Genomic DNA, 23094 nt, shown 5'->3' on the forward strand with positions numbered 1-23094 from the left:
TCTGGTCAATAACCTTCAGGTAACAAGACTTAATACATCTCTGGTCAATAATGTGCTAAGAAAGTACTGTGAGCAGCTGTATGCCACAAATTGGATAAACTAAAAGTAAAGATAAATTCTTAGAACCACAAAACGTACAAAAAATGAATCATGAAAAATAAAAAATGTGAACAGACCAATAAAAAGTAAGGAGATTATAAAGCTCCCAACAAAGAAAAGACCAGGACTAGATGGTTTCACTGGTGAATTCTTTACAGAAGAATTAGTACCAATCCTTCTCAAACTCTTTAAAATTAAAGAGGAGGGATTCCCAAACTCATTTTATGAAGCCAGCATTACCCTATACCAAAGCCAGATACACTTTAAGAAAACTACAAGCCAATATCCTTGATCAATACAGATGTAAAAATTCACAACAAAATATTAACAAACCAAATTCAACAGCATTTTGAAAGATCGTACACCATGATCAAGTGGGATTTATCCCTGAGGTGTAAGGATGTTTCAGTATCTGCATATCAATCAGTGTGGTATACCACATTAATAGAATGAAAGATAAAATCTTTGTATCTCAGTGGATGCAGAAAAGTATTTGACAGAATCCAACATCCTTTCATGATAAAAACTCCCAACAAATTGGGTATAAAAGGGTGGAAAGTGAAAGTGAAGTCGCTCAGTCATGTCCGACTCGTTGCGTTCCCCATGGACTGTAGCCTGCCAGGCTGCTCTGTCCATGGGATTTTCCAGGCAAGAATACTGGAGTGGGATGCCATTTCCTTCTCCAGGAGATCTTCCCGACCCAGGGATTGAACTCAGGTCTCCTGCATTGTAGGCAGACGCTTTACCATCTGAGCCACCAGGGAAGTAGAAGGGTGTACCTCAACATAATAAAAGCTGTATTTGACAAACCCACAGCTAATATCATATGCAACATACCCACTAATATCAGGATCAAGAGAGGGGTGTCTGTGCTCACCACTCCTATTTAACATAATACTAGAAGTCCTACCCAGAACAGTTAGTCAAGAAAAAGAAATAAAGACATCTGAATTGAAAAGAAAGAAGTAAGCCCACTTGCTGCAGCTGCTGAAGCCCGTGCACCACAAGAGAAGCCACCGCAATGAGAAGCCCGTGCACTGCAACTGCAGAGAAGCCCCCACTCGCCGCAGCTGGAGAAAAGCCCACACAGCGATGAAGACCCAGCACAGCCAAAGAGAATTTAAAATTTTTGTTTTAAATCTCCATTTCAAAAAATAAAGAAGACACAAATGAGTGGAAAGCTATCTGTTGTTCATGGATTGGAACAATTAATACTGTTAAAATGTCCATACTACCCAAAGGCATCTGTATTGTCAATGTAATCCCTTCAGGTTCAAGGGCATTTTTCACAGAAGTAGAGAAATTAATCCTAAAACTGTATGGAAATTCAAAAGATCCTAAATAGCCAAAGCAGTCCTGAGAAAGAAGAACAGAGCAGGTGGCATCATATTTACTGATCTAAACTTTATTACAAGGCTATTGTAAAGCAACATGGTAACTCAAAATGGATTAGAGGTTCAATTGCTTTTTCTGTCTTCACTGGCTCTTCACTGCAGCTTGTGGACTTATTTGCTCCACAGCATGTAGGATCCTAGTTCCACAACCAGGGATCAAACCCATGTCCCCTGCATTGGAAGATGGATTCTTAACCTCTGGACCACCAGGGAAGTTCCTAGAGATTTAAATTTAAGACCAGAAAGTGTGAAAGTTCAAGAATAAAACATCAGAAAGTTTCCTTGACATTGGTCTTGGCAGTTATTTTTTTGAATAATTGGATATCCATTATATCATTATAATTATTTGTTGGATAATTATTTTTTGGATTTTTTCTTCATAAGCAACAGAAACAAAAATAAGCAAATTGGACTATATCAAACAGATTTCTCCACAGCAAAAAGAAACAGCAAAATAGAAAGATAAACCATGGAATGAGAAAGTATTTGTAAATCATCCTAAAGCATCTATCTGATAGGGGATTACTATCCAAAATATATAAGAGATTCATAGAACTCAATGTATGTATGTGTGCATGGTTAGTCATGTCTGACTCTGCAACCCTTTGGACTGTAGTCCACCAGGTTCCTCTGTCCATGAGGTTTTTCAGGTAAGAATACTGGATTGGATTGCTACTTCCCCTTCCAGGGGATATTCCCAACCCAGGGATCGAACCCTCATCTCATACATTACAGGCAGATTCTTTACCCTCTGAGCCATCAGGGAAGCAAGCCCCCATACAACTCAACATCCAAAAACAAAACCCACATACAATCTGATTTAAAAATGGATGAAGATTTTGAAAATTTTCCGTATAAGACATACAAATGGTCAACTGATGTATGAAAAGATACTCAGCATCACTAATCATCAGGGAAATGAAATGTGAGTGTTGCTTCATGCCTGTGAGAATGACTGTTAACAAAAAGACAAAAAATGTTAACAAGGTTGTGAAGAAAAGGATAGTGTGTGCACTGTTAGTGGGAATATAAATTGGTACAGCCACTATGGAAAACTATGGAGATTACTAAAAAATATATATTCTTTTAACTATCATGTGATCCAGCAATCCCACTTCTGAGTATCTATCTGAAGGAATTAAATCACTGTGTGGAAGAGAGAACCTACACCCCCACATTCACTGCAGCATTCTTCACAATAGCCAAGATATGGAAGCAGCCTAAAGGTCCATCAACAGATGATGAAGAAAACGTGTGTGTGTGTATGCAGTAGAATATTCAGCCATTTAAGAAAAAAAAGGAAATGCTGCTTTTGCAACAACATGGCTGGATCTTAAGGTCATTGTGTTAAGCAAAAGAAGTCAGAGAAAGAAAATACTGTATGTTCTCACTCAGATGTGGACTCTAAAATACCCAAATTCAAATAGAATTGTTGGGACTGGTGGTTGGGAAATAATGGGAGATATGGTCAAGGGGTACAAATTTCCATTTAAAAGCTGAATCATGGCAACCCACTCTAGTGTTCTTGCCTGGAGAATCCCAGGGATGGGGAGCCTGGTGGGCTGCCGTCTCTGGGGTCGCACAGAGTCGGACATGACTGAAGCGACTTAGCAGCAGCAGCAGCCCTTCCTTACAAGAAATGCTGAAAGGAGGTCTTCATGCTGAAAGATGATAATTAGTAACATGAAAACGTATAACCATATATTTTCAACAGATTGCTAAAGTAAATATGTAGTCAAATTCAGAATACTCTAATATTGTAACATGGTAGAGTGTTAATACTTAACTCTATGCTATGCTATGCTAAGTCGCTTCAGTCGTGTCCGACTCTGTGCGACCCCATAGACGGCCGCCCACCAGGCTCCCCCGTCCCTGGTATAAAGTGTAAAAGACAATTCCTAAATAAATACACAATATTTAAAAAGATAAACTGTAACATCAAAAACAGAAAAGCGGAGTAAAGGATAGAGTTTTGTATGCAATCAAAGTTAAGCTGTTACCAGCATAAGATAGACTGTAACATTTATATTTTATGTAAGCCTCATGGTAACCATGTAGTAGAAACCTAAAGTAGAATCAGGAAAGATAAGAAGAAGACAGTCAAAGCATACCAATACAGAAAACCATTCATGTACAAAGGAAGGCAGCAAGAGCAGAAGAAAGGAACATAGCAACTACAGAACAACCAGGAAACAACTGATAAGATGGCATATATAAGTTCTTACCTATTAATGACCTCTTTTTCACACGGTCAGCCTTTCAGATCTAAATATTATTATTATTATTATACTTATTTTGTGCTGTGCTGTGCTGTATGTGGGATCTTAGTTCCCTGGCCAGGGATCAAACCCCTGCTGGACCTCCAGGGAAGTCCCTCAGATATAAATATTAGCCCAGCTATAAACATCTATTGAACTTCAGCTATGTGCTTAGAACTGAGAAGAGACCTGGACATAGGGCTTAGAGCAAGCACTGGAGTAGCTAATACCTTTAATTTGTGGTTGAAATTTTTAAAGAGAATACTTTCTCGGAATATGCTAGTGACCTAACAGAAGTAAATGCCAATAGAATTAACCAATGGTTTATTTTTCTAAGATGAGTATTTAAAAACTAAGAGGCAGTAGAGAAACCTAAATTAATACATAACTCACCTGATTTATTTTTAACATATTTAGTTGCTAAAATTAAAATGTCATCTGGACTATTTTACCCAAGAACTTAGCCCAGAAAAAAAATAAAAGCTGAATCAGTTCTAAGGATCAATGTATGGTATGGTGACATAATTTATTATATATGTCATATATTTATTATATATGACATTTATTATATAAATGAAGGTTAAGAGAGTAGATCATAAGTGTTACCACCACAAAAATGTTAATTATGCAAGAGGATTGAGGTTTTAACTAACCTTATTGTGGTAATCATTTCTCAATATATATTATCAAACTATTGCATTCTAAACCTTCAACTTGTATATGTTATGTTTCAGTAATATCTCAGTAAAGTTGGAAAAAATGTGTAGTTGTCTTTTTTTTTTTTTTTTTTTAATAAGACTGATCAGTGGACACAGGTGTTATCACCTGATCCATCCAGTAGTGTTCCCTGTCAGCTTCCACCTACTGTTTTAGCATTGACTGATAATTTTTTCATTCACTGCCTCTAGATCTATTATTTCATTAGATGGTACAGAAGAATGATATTGTAATTCTCCTTTTTTGTGTGTTTGTTAGCTGAGAATACTTATTAAAGATGAACTGAGAAAGGATTGCTAAGTCAGAGTGTGAACCGCACATAGACTTTGCTGGGTATTACCCAATTCCCCTCCATAGGAACGATACTATTTTACATGGACCAGCAATGGATGAGTCTACCTGTTCACCTAGAGCTCTGCCAATAGATGGGCTAATGTTTTAGTTTGTCAGTATAATCTATTAGATAAGAAAAGTTTTTATTTCACAGTTTTAACTTAACATTTCTTTATGAATGAGGTGGCTAAACCATTGGAAAGCAAAAAAGAATGCTGTTTGAAACAGGGTACTAAATATACATTAAATAAATTTTCCCCAAATTTAAAGAAGTTTTTCATGGCTTCAATTTAATGAGAATTTTACATTTTTAATGTTTTTCTAAGCTATCAGTTACTCTCTAAGAATAGTCTATACTGTTTCCTCTAACCACACAGCCCTCTATTAATAATCCAAGCCATTTACACCTGACTGCTCTCATAAAATATATTGTTGTCTTATTTCATTACTTGAAAACCAGTTTAGACTTAAGAATTCAAGTACTTTCTTCATATAAATATAATTAAGAGTTTCTGGTAATATTTACACTTGGCCATTAGAGAAGTGTTTATTTTTTAAAACTTTGCTTTATATCTAAACTCCTATGGATGATCAAAATGACAGAATTTAAAAACCAAAATCCTACTCCATAATGATTCAGTCTTTGAGTACCTTCTAGTGTTAAAGTTTGTAGTTAGCTGTCTCATTACATCTTCTTTGGCCCTCATTCATATACCCTCTTATGAAGCAGATGACTAGTATACCTTCAAAGTAAGGATTTCTTGTATTTATTGCTGGACCACTTCTAGTCTTGTTCCCTAAGATTTAAATATAAATTTGTTTTAATAAGTATCTTCCAACAGGATAAACCTTTTTGGGTGTACACTATGTATAAATACAGGTAGCTAATTATAGGTCCAAAACACAATTACAGAATCTTAAAATTTTTTTGACATAATTACTAATTATAGTCTAGTGTCTTCTCTTTCTCCATTCCCAGATTTCTTGGCTCCATGAATTTCCTTCTTCCTCCTTGTCCTAGACCTTAAGGCAAAAAAGATCTGTCCTTTATTTCTTACCTAAGATTTTCCTGAAACAGTCTATTTTTATACCAGAGCCTTATTCCATAAATTTTTCCTCAAACATCTGTCTTGGATTATACCTCTATTCCAGAGTTCTGTTATACTTAGTATGCTGTTTTTGAAAGAACTAATACCTGACATTATTACAGTGTAACATTATGTCCTGTATTGAGTTTTATATGCATTAATTTTTCAGAAAAACTCTGAAGTAGATATTATTTTCATTATCATTACATATGTAGAAATTAAGGTCCAGAGATAGCATTTTGTCATACTTCACACAGTAGACCCTACTGAATCCACACCCAACTTGTTATTTTGCCTCCTAAGAAGCCTACTGTGAGTTTCTCATATAAAGGGGAAAAGAAAATGAAACAGTAATGTCAGGTTGGCCTTCCTTGGGGTATGATTACCTGAATTTTATGATAACCTTTTGTTATTCTCTAGAAAGTAGTTTTTCTTATTAATAAAACTATATTCCCATCATGGATAATTTTTAAAATATATGTATGTTTAAAGAAGAAAAAAGAATATGTAATAGTTCCTTGGCATATATGTAGTGTGTGCATAATTAATATTGCCATCTGTTTTTATGTATTAATGATAATTGGTAGTGGTCTTTCTTGTATCATGACTTAACTTTTTCAACTTTTAAGTTTGAAATTCAAAGAATAATCCTTCAGGCATGGTTTCTCCTGAAAGCTGACCAAACATTTTTTCTCTAATTAGGTTTAATATTTATCATTTTTAACTCATCTCTCTTTTATGTTAAGCTGCTTTAATATAGAGATAAAGATTGATGCTTTCTCTCTTTTTTTATACTTACTTTGGATACAAAATCTTGTGGATTCTATTCTGGCTTATTCTGACTTTAAATTTTCTTAGTTTTCCTAAAAGATCGTATTCATTTTAGCATGTCTCTCACCAGAGGCTTCCTACCTGTTGTGTCATGTTTTCAAAGATCCGACCAACTTTCTATCAGTTAACTCTTGATAGCATACTAGCTTTTTAAAAAATATATAAACCCTTTGAATACAATCTTTTATCTCTAGTTAGAAGGTCTTTTAGCATAGACTTTTCAGATCAAAGACTTCAAGGTCAAGATTTACTTCTGTTGATTACTAAATACATACATACATACAAAACTCTTTGTATCCTTACCCTCTCTATAATCTTAAAATTTTGTTGACATGTATCTGTATAGTTTGTATGATACTATCTTAAATTTGTCAGTTTTCTATTAAGTTTTCTAGTTGTTTAATGTGTATTTATTGTTTGTCCCTAACTAGATTGTAGCTCCTTGGAGGCAGAGGCTAGTGTATTAAATTTTGTTTACATTTTAATGCATAGTAAAATTCTATGTGTACAATAGGTGCTTAATAAGTACTTAGTAGTTGACTTTATAGCCCTCATATATTCTATGGGCTGTTCTATTCTAATGAAGACAAATTGAAGCTTTCCCTTGGCACAAACTATGTACTTTGAACTACTTTGATGATCTTTAGTTACTTTTCTTGGTCATACACTATATATATTCACACATACCTATACACACACACACACACACACTGAGACATGGTACTCATCTCCTTTGACTCTGAATCTTTTATTCAGTGTTGCTTATTTTGAGGGATTTGGGGTCAATTATTATTAGTTTGGTTCAATAAATAATTGTCCAAAACATAACCCTTCTGTTTACAATCTAATGACTAACTTCTTGTTATTAGGCAAAGGAACTTACAGCCTGAGTTTGCAGGATGTTTGTTTTTACATTAAAAAAATAGTAACATCTCACCCTACAAGCAGAGCAATTAAAGATGAAACTTACATAAGCTTGTCTGAGGCTCTTAGACCTAGCCTCTGGCGTGTTAATGTTGGAAACAGATGAACGCTAGAGAAAGAGTTAAAGCTCTTTACTATTCCATCAAAATTCCCACGTATTTTAACTCTTAGTTGAATTGGTGGTTGTGATATTAAGTTGTTTCTTAACAATGGGTAGAGTCAAATACTTGCCACAGAGTGCTGCAGCTAGCCTCCTGTGCCATTGCATTCTAATGCCCTGTAGAACAGGCCAGAGTGCCCTGATGTACTGCCAAGTACCATGTGCTGAAGATAGCTGGAGCTTAGGGAGTCCCTGAGAGTGCTACCAGTCATCATTAAAGAGCATTTTTTAAGCACCTATCTGTACATGGTTCTATCCTAGGCACTGTACAAAACGAGTTAAACAGACATGGCCCCTGCCCCCTGGGAAGTTTTCAATCTAAGATGATGCTGACATGGACAGACATAAAGGATACTGAGACAACTGAACAAACATTGAACAAGAACATAAAGTACTAACACTATGCACAAGCAAAGGGGTAAGTGCACTTGTGGGGTAGTGTGTAAAGGCAGCTTCATGAAACATGAACAGGGCGGGGTAGAGCAGTCAGTCCACTTCTATCAGCTGAGGTTAGTTTTCATTGGGAAGTTGGATTTTCACACAGATTTAATCAAAGCAGGGGCAGTAATTCCGGAAATAGTGTGCAAGGAAAGAATTTTAGAACTATATTGTTAAGACTCCTGGTGGCCTCCAAAATCTGCAATTCTGGATACTTCTGAACCTGAGAGTGGGGTTGATAATTTGGCTTAGCATTGGCATTTGAGTTGGATCTGGATCAAAGCTAATTCTCTGCAATCTCTCTTATAAATTTGGCTACTTAATAGAAACCTTGGAGTTCATGGAAGCTGTTCCCTTCTCAGGAGCTTATAAAAGGTTACCTTGTGAAGCATTAAATTATGTTTTGTGTTAGGATCTTTAGCACTCTGGCAGCTTTTAGAAATCATTTTTCAAGAATTGGTCAGAGATATTTTTGAGGATACCTTTCTTCCCCAAGAAAGGGCCTGGGAATTCTGGGTATGACTGTAAACAGTGCCCGGAGATTTTGAACACTAAGTATTACCTGTCCTTCAGTCATTAATTCATAAATTTAATAACCATGCATACATAGACTTGAATTTAAATCACAACACAGCAATTACAATATATCTACTTTTGCAGTGTCTGCCAGATAAAACTGATTATTTCTTTTCAGTAGACATGGACTTAGGAGTTTCCCCAATAGTTCTCAGCTCACTGATTGATGTTACTCAAATCTGAAATGTGAAAATCTGAACTTACCCAAAACATTAGGTATAGTTATTTACTTTACAAAAGCTTTATAGCTTTATTGTACAAAAGAATTCACAATAGATTTTCTTTTAATTCCATGTTTCCCTAGTGACCTTTTATTCAACAATTAAATTGTTGAATTTTCAAAACTTATATTTATACATAGCTTCTCCAATTGCCATTCATTGTGTAAATACAGTACTGTTGGAAACATAAGTGATGAAGCCAACTGAGGTATTAAAAATTCATTAATGCCTTCTTAAAATACTAAAACTTTTTTATGCCCTTACATATTTAACTTGTGATTTACATTTAGTCATACTTCTTCCTCTCCATTAGAATTGAGGTTTTCAAGGGCAAGAGTCCTGGCTTTCCTCATTTCCTGCAACTGTTTGCACTGTAATCTTAACAATGAGAACATCTATTGACTGTTACAGTTTTCCTTTTATGACCTGCAGTCATGGCATAGTAACACATGATAAGCTTCCTAATAAGAAAAGTAGTATTGAGGGCCTGCATCCGGAGGATTTTGGTGATTATTCTTATTCATCAAATAAGATATTCCTAGATAATCTTTAGCTGTCAGAAATAAATACCTGGCAGTTTATATTTCTGTGGTAATGTTTACCACTAGGCATTTATTCTCCTTTAAAATACTAAACTAATCTTGGACTAGTCTGCCTGGAAGAGACTTGAGAGGTTTAGGCAAAAAAAAACTTAAGACAAAAGCCTAGACAGAATTTTGTCAGAAAAACTGGAAATAGGAATTATAAAATGCAGCTAGTGTCTTCATTTAATCCAGCATATCTGTTGCATATGACACAAGGGATGAGTAAAAAATTTCCAGAAGGAAATATGAGGATTTGTTTGTTTAGTTTGTACAGAAAGAATTCATATCTAATGATTCAGAAGAAAATTGAAAACCGAGCTTACTGTGTTGAAACCTTCTGAGATATTTAAAGGAAAGAATTCAGACATCTCTATACTGTCCGTGTCCATAGCAGATAAAATTGGTAGTGATGGATTACTTTTTAGGAACTATGTTTTCATCTAAATGACCTATTACTTTGCTCCATCAGTAGATCTTTCCAAGCACCCTTTTTGAAAAGATAGGGGGTGGGAGAAGGTCAGTTGGAAGCAGATAAAATACCTTCTAATACATTTTGATTGTGACTGTGTAGAAAATAAGTCTCATCACTTGGGCTTCATACAAAATAATGAAAAAGGAAGACCTAGAGATTTTCATATCATAGTTTAAAATAAGTACCTCAGTAGAAAGTTAAGCAAATTTTTGAGAATCATAGGAATTTGGGATTCATCAATAAGCAAAATAAAAAGGTTGCTTTCACTTTGGATCTTGTGTTCTAGTTCAGGAGCCAGAACACTTTTTCTGTTTAAAAAAAAAAAAAAACAGTAAATACATCTGACCCTTAAACAGTGTACGGGGAAGGGTTGCCAACCCTCTGTGTGATGGAAAGTCCACATGTAAACTTATAGTCGTCTATCCACAGCTCCTCCATATCCCTCCGAATCCACGGAGTCAACCAATAGAGGGTTATATAGAACTGTAGTATTTGCTGTTGAAAAAAATCTTAGTGGATCCATGCAGTTCAAACTCGTGTTGTTCAAGAGTCAATTAACTGTTTTGTAGGCTTTGCATGTCACCATGTTGCAATAAAACATTATTTACAAAAACAGCAAGGTGGATTCAGCCCATGGGTCATAGTTTCTCAGCCCCTATTCTAGTAGGTGGAAACAATTAATAAGGAAATTAGAGTATGTTAAGTGATAGATGCTTTGGGAAAAAGAAAAGTAGAGCTGAGTAATCAAATACGGAGTATGATGAAGTAGAAGTTCACAGGATGGGCCTCACTGAGGCCAAGAAAAAGAGGAACCAGGAAAGGAGACTGAAAAGTTAGTGACTGGTGAAATAGAAAGAAAACAAAGAGATGGTGAAGTCCTGGAGATGCTATGAAGAACCATATATTGGGAAAAGGGGAACATCTGTCAGATGTTGGCGGTAGGCCAAATAAGAGGAAGGCTGAGGTTAGACCACTGGGTTTAGCTTGTGTAGCTTGTCAGTGACCTTGAGGAGCAATTTTGATGGAGTGAGTTCAAGAGAGGATTGAAGGAGAAAAAATGGAAACTGGAAAGTCTTTTGAGTAACTTTGCTGTAAAGGGAGCAAATAAATGGAGCAGTGGGAGAAAGGATCGAGAAAAGAGGTGGTTTGTTTTTTAAGTAAAAGAAATAATAACATGTTTGATGACAATAATCCAATAAAGGGTAGGGGAGAAATGCTGTAGGAGGGAAGGAGTGAATTGCTGGAGCCATGTCTTTGAGTTGGTGAGGGGATGGGATCTAAAGTGAAGGGACTGACTTCAGATAGGATATGTGATGTTGGTAGGTGGAAATGTGCTGTAAAGAGTCTCTAGTTGTTCTCTTGTGGTTTCAATTTTCTGATTAAAGAATTATCAGTAGAGAATATGAAAGCTGAAGTTTTGAGGTTTCATGTTTACCCATTGGCTTTAACTTTTGGTACTAGCATTTCAGGAATCTTTGAAGACTCACTAAAATTTTTTTAATTGCACCTTCTGAGTGAATTACAAACTTAACCCAGCAAATTTGTGTGTTTTAAGGGTTAAACCCTACATTATGAGATTAATGATACATGTAATATGTCATACAGTGCCTGCTTTCACGTAGAATATAGAGTCAGTATGCACTGCACTAGGCTTACTTTTTCTCTTTGGTCCCAGAAGATAACTTGTCATGATTTTAAATGTTATGTAAGTTAGACTTTGACAATAGTAAGTTTATATGCTGAATTTAAATCATAGGTCCCTTTGACATCTCTCCTAGTGTCCTTTCTTCTTCACAATATGGTCCCTCTGTATACAGTGATGAGTGATATTACTGGCTCCAAAAATCAGGAACTATAAAGTAGAGCTCCGTAGATGGATACTTGTTCTTGTAGTGATTTTATCATCATATTGCTATGTGAATTTCTTCGTACACTGAAAAATATATTGGCTTTGTATACAGCATCCTCTTATAGATTGCAAGCCCTCAGGGGTAGATACAGCTCTTAAACATTTCTGAGAAAAGGTCTTAAGTACATTGTACATAGAGAGCATTCAACAAATATGATTACTAAGTCAATATTTTTATGATACCTTAGTTAAACTTAGATATTCAGTTCTTTAGGCCTTGCTCTAAATCAGTTCTGAGGCTTTTCTGCTATTCTAGGAGATTCTGGAGCTAAATTATATCAGGCTTAATGGTAGTTATTATACTTCCTCCAAGTGTAGTTATTCCAGATAACTGCCAGAGGAGGTAGTAACCAAAGTTCGCTTAGTAAACACATAATAATTGAAGTATAATTGGCACATCCAGCTGTTAGAATGCCACAAAAAGTGGCATGATCATTACAAGTTGTTTGTTAGAGAATAACGCTCAACTAAATTGGATATCAAAGTAAAATAGACTTGTGTAACTACAGGAAAATAGCCTTGGTTACCTTCACGCACTATCAAGGAAGTAGTAAGTGAAGTCAAAAAAGTGACACTCTTACCAAATGCTATAGAATCTAACTGTGGCCAGGAACTGTTTATGGAGAACAGGTAGAAATGCTATGTCATTGTATAGTCTTCAGTGTCATTAAGAGAAACAAGAGAACTATTTTCCTTTATAAAAAGCAGCTGTGTTTGAGGCTTTAATTTTAGGTTTACTAGGTTTACTATTCGGAGAAGGCAATGGCACCCCCACTCCAGTACTCTTGCCTGGAAAATCCCATGGATGGAGGAGCCTGGTAGGCTGCAGTCCATGGGGTCGCTAAGAGTCGGACACGACTGAGTGACTTCCCTTTCACTTTTCACTTTCACGCATTGGAGAAGGAAATGGCAACCCACTCCAGTGCTCTTGCCTGGAGAATCCCAGGGACGGGGGAGCCTGGTGGGCTGCCATCTATGGGGTCACACAGAGTCAGACACGACTGAAGCGACTTAGCAGCAGCAGCAGCAGCAGGTTTACTATTAAAGATAAAAATTTGAAGAGGCTCTTTCCTAGGGTTTAGGAAGTGAAACTTAGCTATTCATGCAAATGACTGAGAAATTCTAAATCTGTTAAATCTAGGTTCCCATTATATTTACAACATTTATAACTGTTATAATAAAAGTTATTTCTAAAGCATCAGTGCATTCAACTTCATAAAAATATTTTGTATCTGTGGGTACTGAACAAGTCTTTTTTAAAAATCTGTCTTTTGTTGAAACTTTGTTTTCTTTATATTATAGGTCCAGTTGTTTACGTCTTGGATCTTGCAGATAGACTGATCTCGAAAGCCTGCCCCTTTGCTGCAGCAGGAATAATGGTTGGCTCCATCTATTGGACAGCTGTGACTTACGGAGCGGTGACAGTCATGCAGGTCCTTTTATTCTGTCAGATGACGTTACTTTTGATATGAAGATCTATTAAATAGATTTTTGTTAGGAGTTTTAAAAATTATTATTTTGACCAAGTAATAATATTCTCATGGCTTAAAAATAAGAAAATATATAAAAAGCTCTCTAGGGGAAAGTTTTCTTACTCCTTTCCTTCACTTACCCAGGTTCCCCTCTCCCCAGGTAGCCACTGCCTAACCCAAACCTTCTTCCAGACTTTATTTGTGCATATGTAAGAAAAAAATATGTTCTCCCACACACACTATTCTTTGCCTCGCAAAAGAAAACATTAGAGCTGAATCCCTCTTTTTCCAAAAACAGTGAATTTTACAGATCTTTTCACAAATTATGGAGAAATCTGAATAGCATTGTTTGTATAGAATTTCAACAGTTCAACAACCAGTCTCTTGTTAATTAGTCATTTAGTTACTTCTAGTTTTTTGCTATTACAAAACAATGCTACAATCATTGTTGATAGAAATTAGAGACTTAAATTTCAAGATTTATGTAGTCCCAAACCCTTGACTCTTCTCTCTTTATACCTTTTCCATAAAGATTTCTACCTATCTTACCCATGAGTTTTGTGTTCAGATTTATGTCTTTCATCTTAATATTTTCATAAAATCAGTCCTATAACAGCAGCATGGCCTTTCTCCTTAAATGACTTCTTGTGACTTCACACTCAGTATTATTGAAATCAAACTTGTCTTTTCCTCAGTTTGAAGCCTAAATTTATTCCCTGTTATAATTTCCTATGTCTTTGATCCCTACAGTTATTTTCCCATCTACTCAATAAATAGCCTACATTCTTAGGATTACCTTTATTTTTAACTCTTTCTGTTTGGACTTGCTGACCAAGTCCAAGCAGTTTCTATTTTGATATGTCTTAACATCTGTGGCTTCCTTTCCACTGTCTTTAATGCCTGACCTACTGTCATTCCCCCACCCCACCCCCATCATACCTGGATGGCTAGCGGAGCCTCTTGTTTTCTTTAACTTCATTCTGTCAATCCAACCAATCTGCCTCTAGCGTAGAACCCCCACAGGATTGACTGTTCTTAATTATGTTACATTTAATTATCTTTAATGCTAAGAAGACCTTTTAGTTCATCACTGTTCCATCCTACTGTTTCAAAGTAGGGTTCTATAGGAGGTGCTTTAAAGGATCAAGCCTTAATTAAAACTCTTAGCTTTTAAGTTTTGATTAACTGCAGGCCTAGCTGACTATGGAGACTAGCCTACAGTTTCTCTAAACCTACAATTCCATAGGCCTTGATTTTATATATGGAGAAGAAATTCTTAGCAAAGGCATTCTATCATTCCTGAATCTAACCTCAAAATTTAAGTCTTGAAAATAATCTCTTTTTCCATCTTAGGGCATAAAACCAGAATGTACATGATTCTACACAAGGTTTGCTGGTTTCGTTTTGACCAAAGTTAAATCAGCCTCATTGCTTAATTCAGCTTTCATTTATTGCCCTTGACTCTGACCTGTGGTAGCAGGTAGTATGACACTGCAGGTGTTATACTATCCTAGTTCCTTAACATTTATGTTTGTACACTTGTTTGAGTTGATTGTCTGTCACCTCCAAAAGATGTCTCTTTAGTTCACTTTTTATTTCCCAGCACCGAGTTCTGTGTCTGGCACATAATCAATATTCAGTTGAATGAATGCATGTGAGTATGCATGTACTGGTCAGCCTCAACTTAATGCACAAAGCATGCCTCTTGAGCACACATGGGAAAATGGACTTTTCTCACTATTTGCCCTATTTCCTTTTTTATTTCCTCATCCTTAGACACCTGTTTAGAAGATTTTTACTGATACCCATGAGTAATAAATTTTCCTTTACTATATATAGTCCATACCTGAATACACACTCTGCTTTATATTTTTAAAACCTAAATTCTAAAAAAAAAAATCTAACCCAACAAAGGAATTTTTTTAGTTTTCTGAATTTATTTGCTAACACTCCAGAAGTATTTAAATCACATTTAGTTATAAAGTGATCATAATGTTGAAAATAATAAAATGATATAAAAAATGGTGTCATGGAGCAAGCATTATAGGTAAGGAGAGTCTGGGCTAATCCACTTTGCCCTCAATGTGTGGGATATGTGTTTATGAAATATTGTGAACCAGACTAATTCACTTTAGGGCAGCTCTACCTGGAGACACAGAAGATAATTAGATACTGACACCATGGGTTTTGACCATGTGGAAGAGGCTGGTCCCTACTCTTCAATGTTACATCTTGGTTAAATAAATCAGTCATGTACACAAGTCTGGGCTGAAGCTTTAATAATGCCCACTTTGGTCCGCTCCACATGGTTTCATAAACTATTTCCACCTGAATCAGATCTGTTGCCGAGAATTTCAGTTTGCCCTGATCATTGTCAGCTTCCTTATTTCACATCTTGAAGTCCACCTTAAAAACAAATCTGCTATAATAGCTGACATAAAGGACATCTCATTTAAAAAAAAAAAGATCCCATTTACTTTTTTTCATGAGTTTGTTTTCCCAAGTAAATGTTGTCTGTAGGGCTTTTAGTCTTCCCTACCTTCTTTCTTCCCTTCTCTCCTTGCATTTCCTTCCTTTTCCCTTATCCTTCTCAGAGATATACACAGATAAAGATATAGATTGTCTGTATCAACAGTTCTTTCTTCACAGTTTAACCCTCAAGTGTATACAGAAAAACTATATAGAATCCTTCATAATACTGTCCTCATATCAACCTATGACATCCGAATGCCCTCAAACCCCGAAATTCTGAAATAGTCTCCCCTGTCATAACTGCCAAGAATAATCCCTCAGAGAAATATATTTAATTTGTGAGCAGTTGGGACTTTTGGCTAAAGGAAGGTCATTTGAGACCTGTGAAAGAGAATCCAGGGACGTATTCTAGTTAAAAGTAAGACATTCACCAACAGTATGGCCATGTTGAGAGACATGTAAAGTCAAGACTGATGAGCAAGTAAAAAGAATTCTACCAGGAGGGCAAGTATGGAGATTCACAGATGAGAATTAATCATGTCCTTCCTGCCTTCTCAGATCTTAAAACAACTGAGAAATTACCCCAAGACCCAGATGAGAGGAAAAGGATTGTTTTAGCTTTACAACCTGATACAAAGGCACCCTTGGGTTCCTGGATTAGAAAAAGTGACTGGAACCTATAGCCAAAACTGGACCTCCTATTGCATGCCCTCAAATCTAGACCTTGGAATTGCATTTTTGAGTTTGGTCTGTAGAGCCGGCATTTAGCCAGCCAGAGAAATTACACTCGATCCCAATGAGCAGGGAGAAAGCCAAAGAGAAATGAGGTTTCAGGCCATCTCCTGAAGACTAGTCCCACCCCTTGGCTGGCTGTGCTTACCTCCTGGTAGGAAGAGCAGGAAAACAGATGCTCTTGGGAAGATACATGAGAACCTAAAATTATAACCCAAGCTAACCAAATTAAACAAGAGGAACATAAGCAAGAAGCAGAAATCCCCTTCCCTCCATTGAAATGTAATCAATGTGGGTTTTAAATCTTTTATTCCAATTTAATATGAAACAGCTTTGGTTTATTTTTTTAAACTTTTTGTTTCTAAATTTAGTAGTTTTCTCTAAAATGAATTGCACTCAAGAATGTAACCCTTCATTAGACAAGGTAATGATTGGAGCAAACGCTGTCTGTTTCTCAGGTTGTAGGCCATAAAGAAGGTCTGGATGTTATGGAGAGAGCTGATCCTTTATTCCTTTTAATTGGACTTCCTACTATTCCTGTCATGCTGATACTAGGCAAGATGATTCGCTGGGAGGACTATGTGCTTAGACTCTGGCGCAAATACTCAAATAAACTACAAATTTTGAACAGTATATTCCCAGGTAAGGCCCTAAATTATGGTGGTACTGAACATACCAAATTAATCTTGTGGATGAATCCTACCATGCAAAGATATTTTAGCTTCTGATTTATTAGCACTAATACCCTCCATCTTTTTCTCTAGGGATTGGTTGTCCTGTTCCTCGAATTCCAGCTGAGGCTAATCCTTTAGCAGATCATGTCTCTGCCACCCGAATTTTGTGTGGAGCCCTTGTTTTTCCTACTATTGCGACAATAGTTGGTAAACTAATGTTCAGTAGTGTTAACTCTAATTTACAAAGGACAATCTTGGTAAGGTGGTTTTAATACTACTTTTTTCAAGTGACTATACAAAGAGAATGCACTATATATTTGTTTTAAAAAAAAAAAAGAATGGGACTATATATTTATACTATTGCTCTGTGCCTTAAGCCTCTATTTGATCCCCACTTGTCATCCAACAGCAACAAAAAGAGGATCCACTATAGTAGCTCTGGTCTTCTGGAACTATGCTGTGGGTGATTTCTCTCCTCAGTTAGGCACAAATCATTACTCCCAAAAGATACTGGTGAAGAGCTTCTGCTCTAGGGTCAGACTGCCCAGTTCAAATGCTATCAGAGACATTGCCTTGCTGAGAAACCTAAATAAAATTGCTTGACTTCTCTGTGCTTGTAGAATGGAAATAGTCGTGGTAGCTACTTCAGAATTATTATGAGGGTTAAATGAGATCATAAATTTGAAATGTTAGCACAGAGTAATAAATAAGCCATTGTGTTGTTTGATGTCACTATTATTATTCCCACTTCTCTCTGGAGGTAGCCTGCATATAATGCCTGAGCCTTAGAACTAAGTAGAAGGAAGATTACTCAGAGATGATAGAGGCATCTCTGACCTGTTGGGCTTCCCGGTGGTTCAGATGGTAAAGAATCTGCCTTTAGAATCTCCGCAGTGCAAGAAACCTGGGTTTGATCCCTGGGTCAGGAAGATCCCCTGGAGAAGAAAATGGCAACCCACTCCAGTATTCTTGTCTGGAGAATTCCATGGACAGAGGTCCATGGGGTCGCAAAGAGTCGAACATATCTGAGCAACTGACACTCACTTTTTTTCACTGACATATTACCCGCAGTGTCTGTCTCCCTAGTTCACTCTCTGATTAAAAAAAAGAAAAAGTACTGTTTCATTTGCAGCTATCTGAATTAGCAACAATGACAATGTCGTTTGTGATATAAGTAAAATGATTTTTGTTTTCTATAAATTGCATTATAAAGAGCTAATTTTTCTTTTTATTTTAGGGTGGAATTGCTTTTGTTGCCATTAAAGGAGCATTCAAGGTTTACTTCAAACAGCAGCAATATTTACGTCAGGCACACCGCAAAATCCTAAATTACCCAGAGCAAGAAGAAGCATAAAACTGCGACTTCTTGTTGTTCTGCAGTCCTCCCATTCTTAGGAGTCTGTTGTGTCGTTCTGATTCCATCATTGATGCACAGTAATGGAGACTTGTAATAAGCTGCTGCTCTCATATTTTTAAGAAATATAATAAAGCACTTAGGGCAGGGGAAACCCTCTCAGTAATCACGGAACCTAAGGATGTGATTTGTTTTCCTTGTTTTGTATGTACTCCTTTCATGGCGGTCATCTGAACCATTATCTTAGCATGGTGAACCTGAGTTTTGTTCATATTTTCCTCAAGACAGAAATGTAAAGATCAAACTGTGCAAATATTTAAAAATACACATGCTGTTTTATTCAAATGCCTCTTTTGTACATGTTCATGTTCAGTGTTTTCTTAGAATTAGCAACTCAATGAAGGTACTGTGAGGATTTTTCTCACTGGCATAATTTGATTACAAGCTAAGCAGAAGTATATGTTAATATGAGGAAATGTAAATTAGTTATAAATAATTAACAAACCAAAAATGTATGTAAACATTCAAATGATTATCTGAACAAATGCAATTTTGTTGTGTTTTTCTTAACCCATGTGATGTCCTCCAAAATGTGTAGGGTAAAAATTCACAGGGCTTCCAGATCACTTTTTCACTATTAAATTTTATTTATATAATGTTGACATCTCATAGTTCATGATGTAATTTTGACTCATGCAGTCTTAATTACTGTGTGCGTGCGTGTGTATGTGTGTGTGTGTGTGAGAGAGAGAGACAGACAAACTGACACAGAGACACAGACATCAGGTCCTTCCATCACTGGAGAAAGTTTTTTAATTCGTATTTCTAGAAAATAGAACTGACAGTTTATAGTAGTTTGAGCACAGAGAACGATTTACAGAAAATCAATAGTTATTTTACTCTCCTCTCTCATCGATTCAGTTATTCAGGTATTTGTTGGTCACCTCCTGCTTGCCCAGGCATTATGCAAAGTGCTGTGTGGGATACAGTGGTGAACACAACAGACTTGGTTCTTGCTTTTATGTAGTTTACAGTCTAATTTCAACAGACAGAAAACCAGCAGTGAGTAAACCAAGGTGAGGCCTTGAGCTCTTTGTTTTTATACCAGTCAGTGAGGAATAATTATGAAAACAAGAAGTCTTGAGCAAATACTAAGGTCATTGTTTTTGTGAGATTATTATGAGGAAAAAAAAATACTATTGTTTTTAAATTTAAATTGCTTGTCATATTGAGGAGGCTAGCACCTTAATAATCACTGTATAACTAGTTTTATATTCATTTTTCAAAAGCAGTTATTTAAGCTGTTCAGTAGTGGCCCTTTTAATGTTCAGCAATCTGAATGGTCTTGGAGTTATTTTCAGGAATTAATATTAAATTTTTTAAAGATAGTTCCAAAAACCCTATTTATTTTCTAATTCACAGTATCTAATGCATGACAATATGAATGTTCCCCCTTAACGATTAAGTGGCCACTTTTCTTTAGGATTGTAGCAAATATAGATTGAGCTTGTTAGATTGCAATGATGTATGCTAATTTAGTAATTTAAGACTGGTACCTTTCTATAGTATGAATGTCTTAATTTTGAGTAATAACATGAAATTTATGTGAATGACTATTGAACATTCAAAGCTGTATTTACTTAGGAAGGGGATATTTGAATGACAGCCTTATTAAGAACCCTGCTACAGTTCTGAAGGGGAAATATAAAAATCTGTGATTATATATAAAAATAGCAGATTATTAGCTATAATTATAAAATATATTGGCTTTTCTTTAATTTTTGATATGAAAAGACTGGATATTTCCTGCATAATTTTGTTATATAGAACAGCTTTTAGCAGACTTTACTAAAGTTATACAAGCACATAGTTCTCCATTTAATACTATATGCCCCAAATGGGGGAGTAACTGCTTGGGTTTGTTTGGCATCAGGGCTTGTGAGGCCAGAGGAGCAACTCGAATCCTTTGAGGGTAGGGAGAAGAAGTTTCTAGGGCTCTGGGGGGAATTGCAAGTGCCTGGGGACTGGAGGAGCCTCAGCCTCGGGATGGAAAATTTGGAAATCTAAAGAGCCTTAGCTCAAGAAGTACCATGTACCAGTCTCTTCAGAAAGTGGCCCACACCACCCTGAAGCAACAAAATCGTAGGCTAACTAAAGTTGGGTGGGCCTGGGTTGAAATCCTAATTCTGCTTTTAATAATTATAGGTATGACTTTGATCAAGCAACTTACCTCTTAGCCACGGTTTTCTTCATCTCTGAAATATGAGTAATACTTTATTTCAGAAGACTGTTTCTAGGATTAACTGAGAAATTAAAGGAACAGAGGCACTTTAACTAAACTCAGAATAGCCCCTGCAGAGTAGCAGTGTCTCAGTTGCTGAACTCTAGGAAGAGGGAATGAGGTGGTAAGAGAAACACCAGGGGACAGACTAAAGGAATGCTCTAGACGTTGGGGATGGGTGGGTATATTTGTGTTTTCCAATTTATTTTCACATTGCTTTACTGTGTTATTTCTATAAATGTTAATGTTTTCAACCTCTTTTATAAAATTCAGTGACAACTAGTAGAATTCTCTTGTTTGCAGAAATTAACTTATCTCAAAAGTGGCAGAAAATATTGTTCATCATTACATGATTATCAAATGACTGTGAAGAATATAAAATTAAACTGACTTAATTAGTCACTGCCTTGCTAACTGTGCTGTAATTTTTTAAAATGTCTTGTTTTTAACATAGACTATCTCAACACTGGCTGGATTAGGTTAAATAAAGAATTTTTATGTTCTCTAGGTGTACTTTGTCTGTTGAACAACTTCCAAAACATAATTTGTTTATTCCATACCTACTTAATTCTTTTTAAATTATAGTAATTGAGATACTAGTGACATTTGCTCTTAATACAAGTAATCTGTATTTTTTGAGAACTATAAAGAAATTTATCTTAATTTTATAAACAAGCCAGCCTAAATTCCAAGTATGCTCTAATTTTTAAAATGAAACCCCCCCTCACCCACCCTCAGAGCCACTTGGACTATGATTAGATGAGATCTGTGGGTGGTCTTATGCCATGAAGATGAGAATCTTCTAGAATGAGTACATCAGATACTCCCCTCCATAGGAATTGTGTCTAAATCACTTCACTGCCACCATCTGAGAGACAGACTACCCAAGAAACTTCAAAGAGTCAGTCCTGGATGCATATTCTAGTTGATAATTAATTGTAGGGTAAATTACCTTTCAGATGATCTCATCAATAAGGTGAAGATTATAAAACCTATCTCCTGGGTTATTGTGAGAATTAAGTGAGAACACTTTGATACACAGAGAAACTAAATCTATGCCAATTTGTTGTTCAGTCGCTCAGTAGTGTCCGACTCTGCGACCCCATGGACTGCAGCAGGCCAGGCTTCCCTGTCCTTCACTGTCTCCTGGAGTTTGCTCAAATTCATATTCATTGAGTCAGTGATGCCATCCAATTATCTCATCCTCTGTCATCTCCTCCTCCTCCTGCCTTCAATCTTTCCCAGCCTCAGGGTGTTTTCCAATGAGTCCGCTTTTCCCATCAGGTGGCCAAAGTGTTGGATCTTCAACTTCTGCATCAGTCCTTCCAATGAATATTAGGACTGACTTCCTTTAGGATTGACTGGCTTGATCTCTTTGCCAATTGTGCCAATTGAGAGGGGTTTTTGCCCATAACCTTTATTTGGTTCCCTGCGATCTCAAGGTTGCCTGTTCTCTGCTACCTGCCACCCACATACCCATTAGAAATGGTGGAGTGATGAAATGTCTTGTTTAATCGCCTTCCTGGAACAAAGAGCAAGGGGAAGAGATGTGTTTGCAGCTGAATGTAAAAGACTCTGGCAGAGGCTTGACTGTTCTGGTCAACCCCATGTGGATTTATCTTACTGCTAACCACCCACCAAGTTTACTGTATGTCAACAACATATCCTGCTTCACCGGATGTTTGTTGAGCACCTGTATGAACCAGGCACTATCTTGGGGTAAATGAGAAATAAACCTGCTTTGAGATGCTTTAAGAGTCTATACTACAGATCTTCCTTAGTCTTATGATACCACCTCCACAAGAATGTGAGATCCGTTTTGGGGGGGGTGGGGTGGTGGTTGTTTTTAGTTTTGTTTATTCCACAATTAACAGCATTTATGAGCCACTGTTGAATACTTTGAAACCTTAGAAGATGTACTGTCCTTAAATATACATCAGTCAGGGTCCAGTCAGGAAGTAGACATCAAACCAGTTATTTGAGCAGGGAAAATGTAATAGGGTGAATTGTCTGTTAACAAGTGGGAAGTAAATGGCTTCGCTTGTATTTCAGATGGTAAAGAATCTGCCGCCAATTGCAGGAGACCAGGGTTTGATCCCTGGGTC

General features: G+C 36.4%; 1 protein-coding gene across 1 annotated transcript in view; it reads left to right on the forward strand.

The window, feature by feature from the left end:
- MARCHF5 (membrane associated ring-CH-type finger 5) overlaps positions 1 to 21492 on the forward strand; it is a 52977-nt gene extending 31485 nt beyond the window's left edge. Inside the window, exons 3-6 of the mRNA XM_006073694.4 lie at positions 13307 to 13437; positions 17139 to 17322; positions 17445 to 17611; positions 18592 to 21492. Coding sequence (XP_006073756.1) covers positions 13307 to 13437; positions 17139 to 17322; positions 17445 to 17611; positions 18592 to 18708 — 599 coding nt within the window. The 3' untranslated portion in view covers positions 18709 to 21492. The remainder of the gene's footprint in view (positions 1 to 13306; positions 13438 to 17138; positions 17323 to 17444; positions 17612 to 18591) is intronic.
- The last annotated feature ends 1602 nt before the right edge of the window (positions 21493 to 23094 follow it).

Source organism: Bubalus bubalis, chromosome 23 (assembly GCF_019923935.1).
Source record: "Bubalus bubalis isolate 160015118507 breed Murrah chromosome 23, NDDB_SH_1, whole genome shotgun sequence".
Classification (NCBI taxonomy): domain Eukaryota; kingdom Metazoa; phylum Chordata; class Mammalia; order Artiodactyla; family Bovidae; genus Bubalus; species Bubalus bubalis.